Source organism: Triturus cristatus, chromosome 10 (assembly GCF_964204655.1).
Source record: "Triturus cristatus chromosome 10, aTriCri1.1, whole genome shotgun sequence".
NCBI lineage: Eukaryota > Metazoa > Chordata > Amphibia > Caudata > Salamandridae > Triturus > Triturus cristatus.
In genome coordinates this window covers 835,703,014-835,725,994 of record NC_140593.1, presented here as the reverse complement: position 1 = coordinate 835,725,994, position 22,981 = coordinate 835,703,014, and the positions used below count along the sequence as shown (strand labels likewise).

General features: G+C 44.2%; 2 protein-coding genes across 2 annotated transcripts in view; one reads left to right on the top strand and one right to left on the bottom strand.

The window, feature by feature from the left end:
• The window catches only part of PAM16 (presequence translocase associated motor 16), a 66,757-nt gene that overhangs the window by 33,300 nt on the left and 10,476 nt on the right, over nt 1–22,981 (bottom strand). The gene's annotated exons all lie outside the window — the stretch shown is intronic.
• Nucleotides 4,634–9,208, top strand: LOC146790102 (zinc finger MYM-type protein 1-like). The gene is made up of 2 exons (XM_085628448.1): nt 4,634–6,680; nt 8,802–9,208. Exon 1 carries the CDS (start codon nt 4,659–4,661, stop codon nt 6,639–6,641), a length of 1,983 nt encoding a protein of 660 aa, XP_085484574.1. The 5' UTR covers nt 4,634–4,658; the 3' UTR covers nt 6,642–6,680; nt 8,802–9,208.

Sequence of the window (22,981 nt, the reverse complement as noted above, 5' to 3'; positions counted from 1 at the left end):
CAGTGCGCGTTGGTAGGCGGACAGCCCTTTAGGACACGCCGCACGCCCTTTGCTGGTCGAGTTTCTCGGTAGATTCGTGCCGTTGCAGCGAATGCTGCTGACATCGCCGGCTTCTCTTGTCGCATTATACGCGCCCGTTACTGGGTATCGTGACGCGGGAGATGTGGGCAGAGGGGGCACTGGGGCAGAGAGGGCGCCGACTGTCATCTGCCTGCACGTGCGGGCAGTTTGGGAGGGAAGCAGCCATTTCGCCTGCTCTGTGGTGGGTCGGCAGGAATGGGGTGCAGTGAGGCACCCCGAGCCTGGGGCTGTCACCGGGTGCGTACTGACAAGGAAGTGGGGCGGCCGCGGCTCGCAGGGTGACCGCCGGGGCCCCGATCCCTCTGTTTTTAAAGCACGTCCAGCAGCTTCACCAGCTTGTTGTCAGACGGCCATTTTGGAATCTGCAGCAGCCCTTCACTGATGGCGTTTTATACACACGCTTCCCCGCTCCGGGCTCTCACCCGGGGGAAGCGAGCAGAGGGGGCAGAGGGACGCAGGGGTCGCCGGGGACATCGGAGATATTGTCTGGATCGAATCGTAGGACATTTTATGTTAGGAAGGAGGGATGTTCACAGGCGGGGCTGCTGTGCAAGGTTTGCAGGGAGAGGCTGGCTGTGCTCTGAAATGACACTTTTCATTGCTAGCCCATTTGGAGGGTAGCGCGGGGTGCCGTGTGTTCTGCTAACCGGGTAGGATTCTCGAGGGATAGTAACAATCAGAGACAGAGTGTCCATGATTGTTTTGGTACTGGACGCACCGGCGTGGGTCTAAGCGGGTGCCCTGCCCCCCCGCACCCGCACCCGCGAGAAGAGGCCTGAGCTTGCTCTGAACCCCACACAAGGACACCTGGTTTAAGGGAGCACCTTTCCACACACTACAGCCGTCTGATAACATACTATTGATAAATTTACACACACATTCTGACGGCCTTCGATGTACAGTAAGTAAAATAGTTCTGTTCTAGACGTGTATGTGCAAAGATAAAGAAAAACGCATCGAGCCATCTACTGCCTGATGCAGTCCCAGGTTTTCTGATACAATACTTGGGACATTTCTTAATTGGTCACCAGCGTTGCATTTCGATGCACGATTTTGCTGTACTGTTTTTAGTCGTTCGTACAGTGTTTTTTTTCTTTTTTACTCTCTCTTGTATTGCATTGCTGCTGTTGTTGTTTCCCTTGGTTTGTGCAGTAACTTCATTCCCGTTAATGCCAAGGCCTTCCTTTCCCCGTGTTATCTATTTTAGCAATGACCCCCTTGGAAATCTTCCTAATATCTCATTTGTAAATAATGACCTCACTCCAGAACTCTAAGACTTCTCTCCAATACGCTCCCTGATAACTGGCCAAGTTACTGTGGGTCTTACGGCCAGAGCATACATGACACGGCAAAAACAAACACACTTCACCAGGGTTACTGGGGATTAGACATTTCATGAGACTGCTTGCTTAATGCGGCCATTTAACAAAGGGATTCCCGACAGTTATGTCGCTTTTGTGCCATAAAATATCAATGCAGGTAGCATTAAGGATTGCGCGCTTCGCTGCACTGTAGGCGTCTGGTGCTCATAAAGGGACTCTGGCGCGCGGGCTAGCATTTATGAAGGCGCTGCTTGCTATGCGGGGGGGGGGGAGAAGAGGGAGGGGGGGGGGCCTGTCGCAATGTCGCATACTTCGAGACAATCTCCATGGATTTCAACTTTATTCTACCGCCATTAACAGAACAAATAACAACCCAGCCGTAAAGTGCGAAACGACAAGGGACTCTTTTTAAATCCTGCAAAAGTTGGTCGCACACTGCTCGTCACACCAGCAAGTTGCCCCAAAGGACTGTGGTAAATGTAGTGGCGACGGGGGGTACCCCTATGCCACGATGTGTAAAAAGAACAGTATGTGTTGCGTTAGCCATCCCTGGACACGTGTTTCGAGGTAGTTGCCTCTCGTCAGCAGGGAGCAGGTCAGTGTAAAGGGGTGCCGTGTGGACTGCCAAAATGTAATTAAAACAGGTCAAGTACCTCTCATGGCGCGCAGGTGCAGATCCAAGGCTCGTCAGCCCGTTGGCTCAAGGGAGCCGTAATAAATTATGCAAAAGTTGGTCGCACACTGCTCGTCACACCAGCAAGTTGCCCCAAAGGACTGTGGTAAATGTAGTGGCGACGGGGGGTACCCCTATGCCACGATGTGTAAAAAGAACAGTATGTGTTGCGTTAGCCATCCCTGGACACGTGTTTCGAGGTAGTTGCCTCTCGTCAGCAGGGAGCAGGTCAGTGTAAAGGGGTGCCGTGTGGACTGCCAAAATGTAATTAAAACAGGTCAAGTACCTCTCATGGCGCGCAGGTGCAGATCCAAGGCTCGTCAGCCCGTTGGCTCAAGGGAGCCGTAATAAATTATGCAAAAGTTGGTCGCACACTGCTCGTCACACCAGCAAGTTGCCCCAAAGGACTGTGGTAAATGTAGTGGCGACGGGGGGTACCCCTATGCCACGATGTGTAAAAAGAACAGTATGTGTTGCGTTAGCCATCCCTGGACACGTGTTTCGAGGTAGTTGCCTCTCGTCAGCAGGGAGCAGGTCAGTGTAAAGGGGTGCCGTGTGGACTGCCAAAATGTAATTAAAACAGGTCAAGTACCTCTCATGGCGCGCAGGTGCAGATCCAAGGCTCGTCAGCCCGTTGGCTCAAGGGAGCCGTAATAAATTATGCAAAAGTTGGTCGCACACTGCTCGTCACACCAGCAAGTTGCCCCAAAGGACTGTGGTAAATGTAGTGGCGACGGGGGGTACCCCTATGCCACGATGTGTAAAAAGAACAGTATGTGTTGCGTTAGCCATCCCTGGACACGTGTTTCGAGGTAGTTGCCTCTCGTCAGCAGGGAGCAGGTCAGTGTAAAGGGTCTTTTTAAATCCACCTGGTAATTTGAAAAGCCATTTTGTCCTAGATGTATCAAAAGGATGGGCAGAAAAAGTGCACCTACATTTTACGACCTGTCTTTACTTTTCTTTTGTGATGCGACCTATGCCCTGGCCAAGTGCCTTAAACCACCTACTCAAATCCCTCCCAGGCTGTGGACACAGTTCGCAAATGAGCCTTCCTCTTTGTGAATCAGTTAACCCTTCCTTTGTGGTATTGGTAACTGGCCAATGGTTGCGACCGCAATTATGATAGCAAATTATTAATGCCTTTGCTATTTGTAATTAGGCAGGGTTACCCCTTTTACGACCCCTCCTAATTAATTACGAGTCGGAATGGATCACAAAACCCAAATGGGTTTAGTACATATAAAAAAGCCCTTCTGGCACATCCCAGACATCAGGCTCACTGTCCACATCACTCACTGCTGTCAGAACACACATCACTCACTTCAACTGCACTACGTTAGATGTCCCAGACTCTACACCCTTCTGTGTTGGAGCCTCCCTGGATCTGCATTCTCTTTCAGTGTCCAATTGCCTGCTTTGTTGCTGATTCTGGTGGAACACTTTTGATGTATGGGAAAAAGTGGTGTAAAAAACAAGACACCAATCAAAATGTGCCTATTTCCCATTGACACTGAGAACACAGCTTTTCAGAAGCACAAAGACTAGGGTTTCCCTGTCTGTTTCCTCTGTGTGTTTGTTTGCTCTACTAACTAGATTGGGTATCTCCCCACCATTATCCCTAGCCACTTTTCTAGAGTAGTGATGAGGTCACAGAACAGACCGTCCTGCAGAGTTATGACACCCGCTGCAAAGGTTAAATATTTGATACCTAGGGGTCAGACTCAGACTTGCCTCTTCAGGGACCTTACAATGAGAATGATGTCTGGACCTCAGAGGATGCAGGTTTTTGCACTCAATTCATTCCTTCTAATCTGGTAACTGTTTCTAGGGCAGTGATGGGACCTCTTTCCCTGGCAGTCACTTTCTCCTTATTTTCAAAGCCTCCAATAGATTCATCTGATGTCTAGGAAAAAATTGGAGCGTTATGTTTTTTCCCCACAGTCTTTGTTTCATTACCCTACTGTTTCAAAAATAAATTGTTATCTTTTCATTTTCAGCACCTGACAACCTGAAACATTACCGCATTTTGGGGCAATTTTCCAGCAAACAACAAGAGGACCCCAACCTCCTTTGCTGCTCTCTCACCCGACCCCGGCTACAACCCAGCAAACACCAGTGTTAAAGGTAAGGCAACTGATGCTATATATTTTTTTACATCGTAGTTAGAGCATGTATGTCATGTGGTCACTCTCAAGGCCCTCAAGCAGTGTCTTTCAGTGCCTCCAGCAACACTATGGCACAGAGAGGCAGGAGGCAGTACGGCTCTATTTTTAGCAGTCATTTGAGATGTATTAGGATAATGCACAATATATATGTATAATGTATTTATACTGAAATTTGATATTATTGCACTGCACCTTATACGTTGTACTTTGATTATTGACAGGTTTCTTTAATATATATATATATATATATATATTGGTAAGGCCAGCAACACCCGACACCCCATCATGAATACAGTACAAGAGCTGATTACAAAGTCATTCCAGTCACGGCCACTTGAACGAAAACTGAAGTTAAAAGAATTGGGACCTCATCAGCCTGAAATAAACCTACAGCAAACTACCCAGGACAGAGGAAAAATGTCAAAACGTACATTCTCAAATGCCTGGTACACAAAAGCTGATTGGCTTACAGGCTGCCCTATACGCAATTCTCTGTTCTGCTTCCCCTGCTTGCTGTTTGGCGGTGACTTTTCTTGGACACGGCAAGGAATGGTCGACCTGAAGCACATCGCTGAAAAAATAAAGAAGCATGCGCTCACAAGAAATCATCTGGAAAACCTGACAAGACTGGGAATGTTGGGGGAAGACGCACCAATTGAGCAGCAGATAAATGATGCGTATCGCAAATCCATTCAAAAACACAATGAAGCTGTGGATAAGAACAGACAAAATCTATCCAAGATCATTGATTGCATTCGTTTCTGTGGTGCTTTCGAACTGGCATTGCGAGGCCATGATGAATCGGAAACTTCCTCAAAACCTGGGATCTTCCGAGGCCTAGTGGATTTAATGTCAACCATAGACCAGGATTTGGAAAGACATTTAGCACATGCTACAGTCTTTAAGGGCACCTCTAATACAATACAAAATGAACTCCTTGACTGTATGCTCGAAATTATAAGAAGCCATATTGTGCAAGAGTTGCGAAACACAGACTTTGTGGCTATTCAGGCTGATGACACCACTGATGTGTCCACTCAAACACAGTCCGTGTTAGTGTTTCGGTACCTTGACAGTGACAGAAACATTGTGGAAAGATTTTATGGCTTCACGCATTTAAGTGACTCTAGTGCAGCAACCATCACTGAAGCAATACTGTGTCAACTGGACTTAATTTTCCCGGACCTGCCTCAAAAACAAAAGCTTATCGCACAAAGCTATGACGGTGCATCCGTAATGAGTGGGAGCCTTAGTGGAGTTCAGAAGAGAATTCGAGATGTGTACCCTAATGCTCATTTTGTGCACTGTTACGCCCACCAACTCAATCTTATTATGCAACAGGCGGTATCAAAGATCAGAGAGACACGAGTCTTCTTTCAGGATATCGGAGGCATAGCAGCATTCTTCACACGTTCCCCCAAAAGAACAGAAGCCCTTCATGAGATTGTGGACAAAAGCGTACCAAGGGGATCCTCAACTCGTTGGAACTTTCACATTCGTACAGTCAACTTAATCTTTGAACAGAGGGAGGGCCTTGAGAAATGTTTTGTCGCCATAGCATCCAGAGCAGACTTTGATCACACAAGTCAGAATGAAGCCCATGGCTTTATTAGAACACTACAAGACAAAGAGTTTCAGTTCTTACTGTTTTTATTTCATGACATAATGATTCCTGTTGATGTGTTATACGATCAGTTGCAAAGAAAAGACCTAGATACTGTCTCTGTGAAAGCCAATACATCTGCATTTGTACAACAGATTATGAAAGTGAGAGATGGGGTTGAAGATTTAGAGAGCAAACTGCCGCAGCATTCTGTTTTTGCAAACCGCAGACAAAACATCACCTCTCTGGTTCGAATTGGAAAGGAGATATGTGACATTGTAATTGTGCAGGCGAAAGAACGCTTTTCGTTCACAAAACATTTGGTGAGTGCGACTTTATTGCAAGGTAAAGAGTTTGCACAATATGATGAATCCTTCCCTGAGCGTGCTCTGAATCAGGCTGTGGAAGCGTATCCTATGCTCAAAAAAGAGCAGCTGAGAACTGAGTTAACTGTACTCTACGGAATGCCTGTGTACCGGAAGGCCACAAGCGCCTTGACTTTGCTGAGTTTAATTCATAAACTGCATATGGAAAACTCACTTACAGAGACAGTGACTTTACTAAAAATTGTGATTACGACTCCAATGACAACAGTAGAAGCTGAACGATGTTTTTCAGCCTTAAAGCGCATAAAGACATTCCTCAGGAACACCATGCTAGAGGAAAGACTAAATGCTTTGGCGATGCTATCTGTAGAGAGCAAGCTAGTCCAAAAGATACCGGACTTCAACATGAAAGTAATTGACAAGTTTGCTACACTGAAAGAGAGACGTGCGGATTTCATCTACAAAAAGTGAATGCTGCTACTTGTTTGAATACAAAAAATTCTGATTGAGGTAAGAAATGCATTGTTATCTCTGTTTTTAAAAGTTTTGTAGTGTTTGTTCTATTTGGAGACTACACAGATTTGCTCACCTTTGTTCACTGGCCGGACCTGTCTCCCGCAGGGTGAACGATTCGTTGCTTGTGTTGCCTATCAAACCTTTCCCCTTGGCAAATTGCGAAAACCTTTATACCAGTGGTTCCCAAACTGTTTACTCCTGAGGACCCCAATTGAGTCACCACTGGAAGCCGGGGACCCCCAAGCAATTTGTATGACTTAAATTTCAAACATTAAAACAGTAATTCGAAAACAATAAACACACGTGTGCACACAAAACGGATACTCGAATTACTAAGGATTTTAGTATTTTATATTGAAAGAATTAGCAAAAAACAGGAGGGTTAGCGCTGCATCTCCATGACTAACTTTTAAATGGTTGGTTTTATTTCGCAGTATGAGACTCCTGCCAGGGCCAGACTGGAAACCCAAAGCAGCCCAGGCAAATGTTTGCAGACCAGTCCCCATACAGTGCACACCTAGTGCAGTGAGTGCGCCTGACCACTACAAAGGGGGCTTTGGGAGGCTCTCCCCCCAAGACAATTTAGGAAACAATGGTGCAGTCTACAACAAATGTATCATTATATATTGAATTGTATCAGCTTTTAAAGAGTAGTAAATGATGACCTTACTATGCACCAGGATATGACAATCTTTGTTGGGGTTCTTCAATGATTCCCATATTATCCTCCTCCAACAGTGCCTCATCTCTCCATAGCCCCTCTGTCACATGTATTTAATTTGTTTTATAACATCTCTCATACCATTGAAGGATGTCAGAGCACCTTAAATCACACACATATAGGGGCTGATTTACAAGCCCCTTGCGCCACAGGTGCGTCACAAAAAGTGATGCACCAGTGACGCATTTTAGTGCCCCATATTTCCAAGGCAGGAAAAGCAACCCTGCGTGACTTTTACTGGTCTTGTAAATATGGCCCAATTGCACACAGCACTTTACGTGAAAGGGACGTTCCATGAGTGTTGCTGTGGGTGTTCCCACGCATAACCCATGGAACCAGACACATTTCCAGATTTACGAGGAATCGTAAATCTGGAAATGTGTCTGAATGCTACGCCACCCCAGGGGAGGCGTAGGGAGGGGCAACTTGGAGAAATTTATTAATTTCTCCTCTTTCTATGCATGTTGCATTCTGCAGCACGCATAGAAACAGGATATTACCTCTGGTGATTGCTTATGTACAGGAAGGTGTCCCTTCCTGCACATAAACAATCAGTAAAACAATGACGTTTTGCAAGTTCTATGTGTGCTAATGCAGCACACTTAGAAGTTGAAAAACGCCATTTCTGATTGTTTACATGCAGGAAGGGTTACTTCCTGCACATAAACAATCTCCCCACGACACAGGCATCCTTGCACCATGGTGCAAATGTGCCTGTGCAGGCGTATGGCAGCAGTTTGTGCGCCAGCACAGGGGGAAGCACAGAGATGCAACATATTGTTGTAAATATGTCGCATCCCTGTGCTTCGAAAGTGACTCAGTGCGGCGCAGCCAAATGGCTTGCGACACACACAGTCAATTTTCTTGCAAATCTGCCCCATGGAGACAATGATTCATACGTGTAAATCAGTGTATAGAAAATGTTACATAAGGCAAATGCGACTACAGGGTGTAGGATTCACATGTTATTCATACTGGTAGGCATTTTTAAAGAGTGCTTGGTCTGGAGAAGCACAAACTCAGGATTCAGAACATAACAGTGGTTAGCATTGACTTTAACAATAAAAATGTATTTCCACCCAAATAAACCTTTTTAGCAGGATTAGGATAATGAAAGACTTGAAACAAACATATGTTTCTAACTTGTATCATGCAGCTTGCAAGCAGCTCTTTGATGACAGTTTATAGGTCACTGTGCTAGATTACTATTGTCACTTATGAACTGCACAGTAACAAAAGAATCTGTGACTAAAGCAGTAACCCACTAACCTAGGCACATAAAAAATGTTTTTCAAAATGCATGGTACACGTTCTTTGCAGTAGGCATATTAACCCTCTGTGCTACATTAGATAAGTCAAAGCTGCCACTTGACACAACTCTCATCTCTCTCCAGCAGGTACATTAATCACCGACGTAATCTTGACACTTTTATTGTTGCTGGAAAACTGCTGATTCTACAAGGAACTTTTTTGTGCTTTTAAAATTACTGCCTGAGGACCCCCCTGGGAATGTGACCACAGTTTGGGAAACACTGCTTTATACCATTTATATTTGGGGTACTTGCGTGGACCTATGTGAAGTGTGTGTACAAAGTTCAGCTCAACCAGAATCACGGTAACAGCGCATTGCGCTGCCTCTTTTATATTCAGTATATTGTAAGACTGTTTTTCTTCCCCCGCCTTTCCTTGTTTTGTTTCCCTGTTTTCCCCTTGCTTGCCATTCGTTACTCTAGAGTCTAATATTCAGTATGTTGTAAGACTGTTTTTCTTCCCCCGCCTTTCCTTGTTTTGTTTCCCTGTTTTCCCCTTGCGTGCCATTCGTTACTCTAGAGTCTATTCTAATAGAGTCGGAAGGCCGTAGGGGAAGACTGTGGACTTTTCTTCAAGTTCCTGACGCTCCTGCGGAACGAGCCTGGCAACCATTACACTGCTGTGCAACTTCTTCTACTCTTAGAGCTGAGATTTCCATGAGTCTTATAGTCTGAATTCAGCACCTGAGCATAATAGGACAGAATGTATGAAGCTCTGTGGTAATACTGAATAAGCAGCTACCTATGTTATGCCATCTATTAATGTAATAACTGCACTTTCACAATTGCTTTATTAACCTTCCTGCTTTCTCAAATTTGCTTGAAAATGCACGATTTTTCTTCTTTTTTTCCAAAATTTTCTTGGGGGGGGTAATCCCCCCAAACCCCCCTTTTGGGGTTCGGGCTCGCGAGCTGCGCTCGCTCGCTACGGTGCTGTATGCTAATTCGGTTGCGCCCCACCACTTTCTAATCTCACCCACCGCCCCTGCCTCCATGGCAGCGGCAGGAATGGATAAGGGCTGACAGCGGTGCTGCTTTACAGCAAGCGCTCTACCACCACCGGCTCTTCTGCCAGCTGCAACCACTGACCCGGCTCAGGCGGCAGTGCGCAGCTGCGGCGCGTGAAGCCCGACGGGAAATGTAGTACAGTCAGGCAGCGTGACTGGCTATACTCTCTTGAGCGCAGGAGGAGCGAACAATGCAGTTTGATGGGAAGTTGTTCCGAATGACAGCCAGGCCTATAGCAACGGATGTCCTGAAAAGGACTTGGCTCAGTAATATTTAGCCATGCTGCTCACCATCAGGGCTGCTGTACAGCATTGCTAAAAACCATTGGCAAAGCCAGTAGATTCCACAGGTGTGATCTAAAAGCTTTGCCAACGTTTGGTTACTTTTATTTCTCCATACCTTAGAATGCTCACTAACAGTTGGTATGACTTTAGTTATTTTAGTTGAAATATGTGCTTTCAGTTACATTTTGGCTCCTTCAATAGTTGTAATTTATGACCTGGTTTTCACTCTTAATATCAGGCATTCTTGCTCTACTGCTTATTTTCTTTGCCAGTCTTCCACTATTTCGGACTATCAACTTTTGTTTTCCTCTTACACTCTCTTGGGTGACCAGATCTGGCAGAAGGGTCGGCGCAGGATGGCGATGGCTAAGCTTTGGCAACCCACAGCTATGGGAGGATTGGAAGCGCCTTACTTTGAACATTCCTTTCTTGCCACTGGGCCCTGGACACTTCCCTTGAAGTCACTGTAACAGAACAGCAGCTGTGGCCCGATTTCATAGTGCTCTAGCACTTCTGCAAGGTGGGCTGCTCCACTCGCCCGCCCCCCTCGGCTGATATGGACTATCCACCAATGTTACGGCTGTGAGCTACAACTCACAGTGCGGATGCTCCTGTAGGCATTCGAAGTTCCCTTTTCAGGCATACATAGCTATAGGCAGGTGAAGGCTCTGACCAGTCTTGTCCACTGGTGAACCCTAGGGACAGAATTCCTCAGGGACCCCTTTTGACAACGACGCCTGTTAACCTTTGAGGAGCACGCTGACCAATTTGAAGATCCGCAGGGCCAGTTCTTGATCTAAAATGCACGGATCCATACCGGGAGGCATGACTGGCATGTTACAGCCTACTAGCCTCTGCCACACGTGATGCTACATTCAATACACACCATGGGCACCGGGAATCACCTAATCAAGTGGATAACTAAAGCACTTACGGCACATACATTTACCCCAGGAGGCCCTGCATGATAATTGGGAAAATGAACTGGGTAGAGAACTCAGACACTGAATGGGATCAATCACTTGCTGTGTCCAGAAATGCTAGATTTACACTCATCAAGTTCCATATCTTGCACATAGCATAATTAACCCCAGCAAAGATGAACAAATTGTTCCCAGGGGCGGATGCCTCCTGCCACAGGTTCAGATGTGAAACCACAGGCCTTTGACACAATCTCCCGAATGTTCGGCTTCAAGAACCTGCACAGCTGAAAGGTGTAGCCTTGGTTTGTTTTCTGGCCATACGCTGGAAAGCCAGCACCATCAAAGCAGGGAGCATGAACGAATCCTGTGGCAGCACCCATACTTCACAACTGATGGCCACTGCTTAAAACAACAAGATGAGTGCATGCTACGATGTCTGAATGCAATGCAAATGCTTGTGCATATTAATGTTTAAGAACAAAACTTAAAAATCAGGCACTCATGCTCTACCACAAGACTAGGTTTGGCTTTAGTTTAGTTTTATATTGTCTCGCCCTCTGGTGCAGAGGGGGCACTGTAGTGGTTATTTCCGTCTTTGATGAGCGGAGTGACAGACCTTCTATTTGTTAGTATGCCCATGGCCTCTGTTAGCCATTTCTATGAGCTGCATAAAAGAAATCTTGTGCAAATAGGAAAGGAACATCCAGGACAAACCCATCAAGACAAGCATGATGCACGAGATGTTGGCAAGCGACCAACTGGTATGCCCTTGATACTTTAGCACAAGATATAATCAAATGTTTATTTTAATCAGGGGCTCCCTGAGATACCCAATTAAATGTGCTGCCTTGAATCAAACTAAAAATGTGGTCTGTAGGCTTTTGTTACATTTTATTTTTGGATATTCTTCCCTTGTCTAGATCAACGGATTGACTTCTATTTTTGCCTTGTGTTTTGTACCAGTATCTGTGAACCGCATGAATGAATGTGTGCTCTATGGCATGCCATTTTTAGAAATCTCTGAGGGGCAGACTGACCGGAACCTTGCTTTTATGGCCATTGCTTTAAGAAGGCTATAGCAAATATGGCTCCCGGTAGTTGCAAAAGCAATTCAATCATAGTGCAAAATTGATCATATTAATTGAGTTATGGTAACCGTATACAGTCAACAAGATGTTATTTTCGGAGACTCCTTTCAGACATCTTTGGTGCCGGTACCAGCATAACAATGCAGCAGGACTGGCAGCTTCTTGCCACCTCGTATGAGAATCAAGTGTGGTTCTGGTTTTCTCTTATTTTCCCCACAACAGGAGATCATGTACACAATTGCTTCTTGATTTATTTCATATGAGTTGAAGTGCTGTAATCAGCTGATTTTGGTTGAGGATTGTTCTGTCTGAGCCCAGGATCCTTGGTTTGCATGACCCAGGAGGCCATTGTAGGCCTATCGATTCTCTGTTTCTGCGAGATCTCAAGGGACTCACACACATGGCCAATCATACTGGCTTGATCTGGCATCTGCTCCCAAAGAGGTCATTGTCCATGTCTCCATTTAACAAAGCTGTATCATAAGTGTATTGGTTGACTACTTTGTTAAACATTCTTTTAAGTTATTTAAAATTAATAGTAGGATACTGGCTAAAATAACTCAATGTAAAAACAACAGTTGATGGACAGAATGCAGAACAATGTCATACGTTCACTCCCGTACAGAGATCTGGGCCTAAATCCATCGTTTTTTTGCTCACCATGCCATTCCAGTTTGAACCCAGCCATATGCAAATCAGTCTTGACCCTGCGCCCAATGGGAACAGTGGAGCCTGAACTGCCAAGCTAGGTCCTCCTTGGACTGGAACCAAGCATCCTAGGACCTGTCCAGGGAAGACATGGCTTGGCAGTTCGGACTGGACTGTTCCCATGAGGCACAGGGTCAGACTGATTTGCTTATGTCTGAACTGGGGTGGCGGAGTGAGCTAAAGAACGATGATGGATTAAACCCAGATCAGTTGACTGGGGGTGAGTACTTGCAATGTTCAACACTCCGTCCATCATCCCCTTTGGTTTTGCTTTAAAATAACTCAATGGCTAGACAAAGGGAAATTACTAGACTAAAACAAGTAAGAAAAAGAAAATTGATATCTGAGTGCAGGAGGGTAGAAGATGCAAATTGGATAAAATTAAGAGAGGTTGCACAGTCCAGTGATTCACGTAAATATTTGGAGTTAGTAGCCACATTTTGTGATGGCAGAACTAAGGCAAAACCCATTTTGATATCCGATGAAGAATGGACCACATACATTTCCCAGTTATACGCTAAAAACCACTCGGCTAGGTGGAGTTTAGACTTGGACATTGACCCCTCGGTGGGGAGTGATTATGGTGCCCCCTCGTGCAATGAACTGGAGGGTTACATTAAAGGGGTAAGGTATTCTGGTGCAATGGGTTCTGACGATGTACCAATAGCTATAGCCAAACAGGACAGCGCAGCATGGGCTCAATTTTTGTGACTGTTTTTTTCTTATTGTTATACATATAATTCCGTCGTCCTGGAAGGGTAGTATAGTGGTCCCATTATACAAAAAGGGGTCAAAAAATTCTCCTGCAAGTTTTAGACAGATCGCTCTACTGGATGCGACCGGAAAATTGTTCGCCAAGAGCAGACTTGTCCACCTTCAAGACTGGGCATTTGGAAACAGCTTTATCACTGTAGAGCAAGCTGGGTTCTGTAAACATAGCGTACCCTCAATATTACTGCCCTGCAAAAGTTAATAGAAAAATACCCAATGAACAGGGGATGCCGTTATATGCAGCCTTCATAGATTTCTCCACGGCCTTGGACCGGGGGACACTGTGGAGAAAATTGACCACAATGGGAATGCCTGCGGATCTCCTTAGATTAGATTAATCATCGCATTACATTCTTCCACTTGGACCCTGGTCCTAATGGGTGGACTCAGGGCCTGTCAAGGAGAATAGAGACCCAGAATGGGCAAAAGCAAGGGTGCCTATTGGCCCCTCTTCTCTTTTCTCTTTACATTAATGATGTGCCAAACAGGGTAGGGCTTTGTAAAGGAGATCCCTCAAAATTAGGGACTATGAAGTTGAGTTGCCTGCTATATGCGGATGACGCCATTCTATTAGATCTAACTCCAATTGGACTCCTAAGACGACTTACTGAGTTAGCAAGTTATTCAGAAGATATCTTTTTGAAAATAAATATTTCAAAAAGCAAAATCATGTTTTTTAGATATCGGGGATGCAGAGTTAGGAAACAAATGCACTGGTTCTTGGGGAAAGATAAACTTGCCGTGGTTAAGTGATATCCTTACCTAGGGAGAATTTTCACAAATACGTGTCCAGGTAGTGATCATACTGATCAATGCAGAGGCAAGGCAATCTCACAGGCCTCCGCAATCAGCAGACTCTACAAGCATTGCGGGAAAAGACACTTTGCGCATGTTTTATCACTTTATAAAATCAAAATACATCCAGCGTTGAGTTATGCCTGTGAAACAGTAGATGAACAGTACTGGGAGAATTTCGAGAAAGTAGAGGGGCGTATATGGTGCCAATTGTGTAATTTAAATCGCGCAGCACCTATAGCGGCGATTCGGCTTGAATTTGGGTTACTGTCCACTTATGTGTTCTCTATGGCTGCGTGCTTAAGATGGGGAAATGAACTGTCCTGAGAACCCTTTACGAGTAGCAATGTGTGAGGATATCTTCGATACTTTGAAGGGAAAAGGCGTTCTTTTTAGGAACTACAAGAAAGCGGTAAAGTCATTTGATCTTGGAAATCATCTGTTCAGGTGCTCTTCCCAAACAAGTTTTGAAAAGTAGACTTAAAAAAAACTATTTATGATGTATCTCATAAAAGAGATTCAGGACTGTGTGCACAATATCAAAATACTGACCTTCTAGTGGAGTAGTATTTATAAAAAAGCCACAACCTTACGTTCAATGGAATCTCCAACATGGAGTGCGTAAAGTAATTTTGTTACTTTGGCTGAATGTACTCCTGTTAAGATTGTAACAGGCACTTGGGAGGGCCTTCCAAGGCAGGAAAGACTTTTTCACCTATGTGGCACATGTGTACAGGACCTAAATCACGTCCTATTTGTCTGTCCCGTGTTAAAACCCTTACGGCGTAGCTATACGAGACCCCTTTTTCCAAAAGTACAATATTGTCACAGCTGAGGAGGCCCGTAACTGTTTTCTGGCCCCTCCCTCCGAACCGGTCTGTTTTAGAGTTTTTAGCTTTTTTAAACAATTTTTAAATATTTTCTAGAGAAGTACTCGGTTGCCCCGTTTAGCGATAATAGGCCAGATAAGCACCACTTGAACTAAACTTAATGAATTTTATAAGCAATACTTTTGGACAGCCTTTATTAGCAGGTTGTAATCGCTAAAGTGTTATTGTACTATTATGTTTGTTACTATCTACGCTATGGTCGTATCTCAACAGGGTCTTATGATACTGATGCTACAGTTTGGTATCTGTACTTTTATCTCCTTACATGCTGCTACGAATGGCGTTATGCATAATTAATATCTATTATTTTGAGATTTTGATACTTGAGCACTTGCATTTTTTTTCTTCTTCGATGCTGCTAGTTATTGCGTATATTGCACTGATTTTTTAATTTTTAAACTATCATTTTATGATAAATGTATCATTGCAAAAGCACAGTTAAAGTAATTTAAGAATCCAAGTGTTCAACTTGTTTTGTTAGCCCCTGCAAGCTTTGTATTTGAAAGGACTTTGAAATTAATTTTGTGTTCATATTGCTCCACTCTGCGTAATTAACATGTATTTATGAATTTTCTTTTTTATGAAAGTAGAATTTTCTCTTTTTAAGTGTTGGTTAAGTTGATAATTTGGATATATGCTTTTATGTGGAACTCTTCGGAGTTCCAAATTATAATAAATAAAAATTGTAATTGCTAAAATAACTCTTGCTGACTTCTGGTACTTTGTTTACTGTACCTGACTGAGCAGCTTCCTGGTATGGCCATGTCTTGACAACTTAGATCATGGTAACTTTGGACCATTTAGCTCCCTTGAAGAAATCAACATAGCAAAAACAGGTTCCATGGTTTAACACACACTTTGTTTAGCCGAGGTCAGCTATGTGAGAAGATGAACTGTGTATGTGGTCTCCGAGACATCTTGCTATGCTTGACTACCCAGAAAATATTTGTCAAATGATTTTTACTGGTTTTTATTGGTTTACAGTGCCATATAGCAGCTTTATTTGATTGTTGCATCCTCTTCTTGATAAAGGCAGTGTGATTAAGAGGTACTTCTGCCACAATTATTTATCGAAAATCATCATTATTCTGAATCCAAGTCTTCCTTAGCAGTCTTGGCTTTCCCCTCTGCCAGTGGATTATGCGGACTACTGATGGTGCAGTGACCTGTTAAATTACTAATATTTATTCTCTCTACCTCTGCAGTTCATGAGTAATGCTGTGCTACCAGTCAATGCATGTGTTGACTTCTGTCTGATGTTAAGCACCTTTCTTCTATACAACTTTCTGAAACCCAGTTGGGTGGAGCTGCGCTTTATAAAATAAATAAGTAAATAAAAAGAAAGCAAAAGTAAACTGGGGGGGGGGGGGGGGGGGGTCATATTTTATGGACCAGCGGGAAGAATAAAAAATAAAGGAAACCGCATTTTTCGTTAAAAAAAAAAAAATCACAGGTAAGTAATCAAGCATTGTCAACTGAGAAGATCTGCACGCTTATCTGTAACTCATTGTTAATTAAGTCAGCCAGCGATTTGATGTTCTCACTCTATATACATTTAAACTCTGGCCATTAAAAGTAGGAATCAGTAAGCACCATCACATTCTTTGTTAAACTATAAAATTCCCTAGGTGGCAAAGGGTGCTAGAGTTTACAACCCCCTTTGCAACTCATCAATGATTGTAGTTAGCATATACATCCACATACATCTAGCAATTTTCACACCAATTATTGCCGACCAACAATAGAATCATGAAACTGATTGTACTGCATGCTCTAGGAGTTAACTCAGCACACTTCTAGGCAACACCACTGATACCAGTACCTTATCCTGCTGATGCAAAAACATGCCTTTCAGCGCAACAAGCATGACTTGGGCTTGGGCGTTCCTGATGTTCTTGAGAATTACAGGGCAGGAGTGGTATGGACGGAAAGGCGTATTGAATGCGTAAGCTCCACTCGAGACAAAAAGTGCATCCAAGCGAAAGCCGTCGTGGAAACTCAAGCATGCAGAACTGCTGACATTGCGTGTTCTCTTCGGTGGCGAACAGATCTAACCAAGGCTTTCCCCACTGCTGAAAGAGGCTGGATGGAGACGCCATTCAAGATCCGCTAGGCATCGTTGGCTGAGTTTGACTGCTCTGTCGTTCAGAGCACACACCAAATGTTGAACCACCAGGGATATGCCCTGCTGTTCCAGCCACGTCAAGAGATGCGGCCTCTTGACAAAGGGTCCAAGACCCCATCCCGTCCTGCTTGTTGCAGTACCACATGGTGGTGGTGTTGTCTGTGAACACTTGCACTAGCCTTCCCTGGATCGAGGGTAGAAAGGCTTTTAAATCCAATTGGATCACTCGGACCTCTAACAGGTTGATGTGGGGCCTGTATTCTGCCAGAAACCACAGTCCTCTGATCTTCACCTCTCCCAGATGGCCACCTCATCCCAGGAGTAATGCATCCGTCACTAATGTCAGATCTGGTTGGGGAAGGGAGAGGGGTCTGCGGCTGACCCAATCGCGGTCCGTAAGCTACCACTGTAGGTCCTTTGTAGTTCCCTCCCAGATCTGGACAATCTTGGAGAGATTTTCCTGATTCTGCGCCCACTGAAATTCAGGTCCCACTGCAGAGCCCGCATATGCCAACAGGCATGTTATACAAGCAGGATGCATAAGGCCCATCAGCCTCAGAGTCAGTCTTACCGAAATCCAGGATAGAGGCTGAAACATCCGTCAAGCCTGCATATCCTGGACTCGCCGTTTGGAAAGATAGGCCCGAAACTGCGCCATGTCCAGAACAACTCTGATGAATAGGAGCGTCAGAGGAATTCAGGTGTGACTTCAGCACATTGATAGTGAGCCCCAGTGAATGCAGGAGGTCCACTCTAGTCTTGAGGTGGGAGACGCCCGCCTTCAACAGCTAGTCATCAAGATAGGAGAACACTGGCACCCCTGATCTCCGCAGATGAGCTGCAACCACCGCCATCACCTTGGTGAACACCCGAGGGGCACTGGTGAGGTCAAAAGGGAGAACAGTGAACTGAAAATGCTTGTGGCCTACCGTGAACTGCAGGTAACGCCTATGGGCAGGCAGGACGGGAATCCGGAAGCAATCGCCCTGCAAGTCCAACGCCACCATCCAGTCTCCAGGGCAGATAGGACCTGAGCAAGCGTGAGTATCCTGAATTTCTACTTCTTGAGGACGAAATTGGGAGAGCACAGGTTGAGGATAGGACGAAGGCTACCGTCCTTCTTGGGCACTAGAAAGAAGTGGAAATAGCAACCACAACAAACTTTGGCATCGGAACTCTGTCTATGGCTACTTTGGCCAAATGAGTCATCACTTCCTGGCGGAGAAGAAATAGGTGGTCTTCCGTCAGCCTGTCGTAGGTAGGTGGTATGTAGGGTGGGGTAGTTTCGAAGGGGAGGGAGTAAACCCCCTGGACAATCTGCAAAACCAACCTATCCTATGTTTTGGACTGCCTGCAGGGCAGGTGATGCTGAATCTTGCTTCCCACTGGGTGCCAACGATTGTAAATAGGCAGACTAAAGACAGTGGGAGGCTGCTACTGCTGGGGAGGGGGGTGGGGGGTTAGTGAACTGATCCTACCGCTGGCCACCCGACCCACGGGCCTGTAGGACCTGCGGCCATCCAGAAGCTGGAAAGCTTGTGCACTGCGGTGGCTGGGCAGGTAAAGATGCGTTTGTTTGCCCCTTTCGTGGCCGCAAAAGGTGGAGCGAGGGTGATGAGGGGCCACAGAATGAATGCCCAAGGACCTGGTCACAGCCCTGCTATTCTTGAACCACTCCTGGGCTGAATCTGCCTTGTCTCCGAAGAAATGGGAGCCATCAATGGGCATGTCCATGAGTGAGGACTAGACACCCCTGGAAATAGCAAGTTGTCCTCATCCAGATGTGGCGTCGCACGGAACTGCTCTGCCTAGTGAGTCGGCGGTGTCTAGTCCACAGCAGATGGTGAACTCAGCTGCATGGTTCCCACCGGTAACAGCCTGGGATAGCACGGTTTGGGCCTCCTCGAAGACCGTTGGCAGCGCCTGCGCAACAGTAACCCACAGGGCGTAGTAGTAGCAGCCCAAAAGGTACGAAGAGTTCACAGACCGCAGCACTAGGCTGGCGGAAGAAAACATCTTATTCCCAAGATTTTCCAGCCTCTTGGATTCCCTCTCCGGGGGTGCGGTAGGGAATGTGCCAGGATTTATATGGGCAATTGAGGCTTGGACCACCAAGCTCTTTGAGGTGGGGAGTTGGGTGAGGAAATTTGGGTCCCTTTGAGCAGGACAGTGGCGGCGGGTAATTGTCCAGTTCACAGGAGCTCCTCTGCTGGGCTTGGACCAAGTCCCAAGCAGGACGTCAGTAAGTGCCTCATTGAAAGGGAGAAGCGGTTCTGAGTGGGACACTTCCTCCTGTAGCACTTTAGTCAAGACATTAGTCACGGAGGGCAAGCTAAGGTTCAGGACCTCAGCATTTATGAAGGACAATGACACAAGTCATTGACAAATATGGGCAGAAAGTGGGCGGGCTTCAAGTACATACTCCAATACAGCATGGCTCGCGGAGCAGCGCATGCACTGCCCAAGTTCGACCTAAAAGGCAATTGGAGACTTTGCAGGATGAAAAATCCCATGGAGCGATGGCCTACCAGTTGAATGTATGCCACATTTAAAAAATACACTGACACCCCATCTACTGAATATGTACTAAACTGCTAGGGCGAACGGCTCTATACCCCCTTCAACTAAAGAAGCTTAAATTAGTATGATTCCAAAACCACACAACGACCTATGGGACATGGGATTCTACCATCCTTTGACTATGTTAAATATGGACTATACAGTAGCGGTCAAGGTATCGCCCTGAATTCCCTTAAGATTTATTAAAATTTGGATGGTATATTAAGAGTTTTAATAAGAAATGGGCACCAAAACCAATTAGCTAATAAAATTTACCTTTCATCACTGTTACATAAACGCAGTTCTAGACACGCTTAAAGATATCGGAGATGTATATGCTTCTTCGCATGTTATTATCACCAAGATTTTAAATATAACCTTATTTTCCCTAAAGGGCTCGACGCTCCTCTTTAAGGATCAATCTGATATTGATTTCAATGTGGACACTCTGTCAATATCTGAATGGGCTAAAAATAGGCATTTAACATCCACTAAATTGTCTACATTACTTTTCGAACTAGGCTACTGCACACTGAATGGCTGATCTCAGGCTGATCAACCAGTGCAAACAACATTTGTCCCCGCAAAATCAAAAAGCATTACGGACTACTTTCTTCTTCATTTTTCACATTTCCTTTATGTAAGGAGTGTAAAATCCCTACTAGGAAAGGGAGCGATCACAATCCCCAAATAACTGCTCTCACATGGAACCATCAAGTTTGGCAGAAGCACAATAAGTGCTACAACGATCCTCTTATTCAAATGAAACAAAACATAATAAAGTGGAAAAGTACATTTAACTCAAAAATGTGTTTATTAAAACATTAAGGATTTATCGCTCAATGGTCTAATTTAGATAATTCACGGCGCAATCTCGTTTCGAACTGGTGTAAAGACTGGGAAAAACTCTTGTACTCAGATTATTTCATCGCCACAAACGTCCAAGCCAAAGGTGATTGTCAATTGTGTTTAAAAGACAAATCATTGCACACTGTGAAAAGAATAAACCGGACACAGATGAGGTCCTTTAGAAAAATACCCCTTCCAAAGAACGGGATAGAGTGATCAAGCTGTACAACATGAAAATCAAAGAATTATACATAAAAGCTCAAGAAACATTATGACCACAGCTGTTTCTAGCTACTAGGTCGAAAAACACTAAGATTCTTGAACATAGTAGGGCACAGCACTGACTCGCATAAGGCTGCTTCTGATTTTCACATTCCTTTCAATAAATGGTCCACTAATCAGCAAATGGTACGGGTCTATTACCGATGTCAAGATTACGGACAATGTAAACTAAGAAGTATAAATTACGAAGAATTACATTTATTTTCTGATTAAAAAGAGCTAAATCCTTTAACACTACAGGTCCTAATGAGATTCCATTTAATATCCTAACGTTAGATTCAGACTTTTGGAGCCTACTTTTACTCACTTTATTCTCAAGGATTCTACAATCTGGCCAAATGTTCACTATCATGGGCATAGTCCATAATCCATGTTTTGTATTAAAAATTTTCTAGTGACGACCATAAGAGCTACCATCCTATTTCTGCTGAATTTAATTTCTTTGATTGGGCTACTGACTCTAACCTTCTTCAATTTAACCAAACAGAATTTAGATTGGGCTGATCTACCTTTGATAAAATTGTGGCTTTGAAATTAAGTCAATTCAATTATGAAAAAACGTCTCCCATTGTGTCTGTTTTATTGATTATTCATCAGCATTTGATAGTGTAAATCTTAACAACTTGAAGTAAACTGAGGAAACGGGGCCTTTAGCGATACCTTGCTGCACTTTTATATCATTCCACGAAGAAACTTGAATCCAAGTAAAGCTGGCTGCGAACTCACTTTCTCTTAGTCTAAACAATTCCAATGTTCTTAAACAAGGCTGCATCCTAGCACCTTTGCTTTTTTCTCTCTACATATCCAACTTCTATTTCCATCTTCACAACCCTTAGGGTACTGCCCCAACACTTCGACTAAAGCCAATTTCATATTTAGCATATGCTGATGACATCATCATCTTTTCTTTAAACCCCTTCGATTTGCAAACTCAACTGCAAAAACGTCAAGAGTATAAAATGGCCAATGACCTAAAGATCAATTTGAGGAAAACAAAAATTGTGTTGTTCGGAAGGCCAAAACCAACAATGACAATAAAAACTGAATGGAAAATCAATGGTGGCTGTATTGACCATGTAAGCAGCTATGATTATCTTGGCCTGACTAAGGATAATAACCTTGCATGGACTGATAATATTGCAAAGAAGAGACGGGAAGCAAATATTAAGGTAAACTCATTTAAAAGACTTGGTAATATCTATGGAGAAGGGCCATTCATGAAGTATTAAACAACACTAAGATCAATCTTATTCCAAAACTTCTATATGCCTTTGTTATCATTACAAAAACAATTAACCATTGGAACAAAATATACATGTATGGAATTAGAGCCTTATTAATTCTATGTGCCTCTACCTTGCATAATAAGCTCCGTCTTTGGATTTCACTTCCTTCTTTATTTACACTCCACGAGGGGGCCCTCTAAAACTCTGTCTGAGATAGCTCACCAGCAAAAGAAAACTCTATTGAAAATCTCATATTCATGGAATTGACTCAATCCTGGAGCCCTCTTATGGATCCAAGCCTTTAAATGGTAGAAAAAATAATCACCAAGTATAATCTGCCGTATTTTAATAACTTAATAACCAACACAAAGCTGCCAATACTGATACTCATTCATACTTCCAAATTATACAGAACACTTTACACAAAAAGACACATAAATGTAATCCAAATACATTACGAATCTCAATACAATACACCAATAATATATACAGGTCTTGTTCCACTACTTACACAAGCAGCCTGACGTGGTCAAGTCTGTTGGCTTAAAATCAACAAGGAGAAGTTGTGTTTGAAGGTAGACCCATCTTTGCCTATACAGCTAATATTTTTAAATACCTTGGTGTGCAGGAATTTCATAAAGGTGAAGACACACTGGAGAGTAATCCAAGAAAAACTAACGAGCATCCACATAGTTCTGGAACAAGCTCCCACTATCAGTACAGGGCAAAACAGTCCTTTCTAAAATGATACTTCCA

Bases quoted from the DNA above. Each gene is read 5' to 3' on its own strand.
- LOC146790102 (XM_085628448.1), top strand. From the start codon at position 4,659: ATGTCAAAACGTACATTCTCAAATGCCTGGTACACAAAAGCTGATTGG.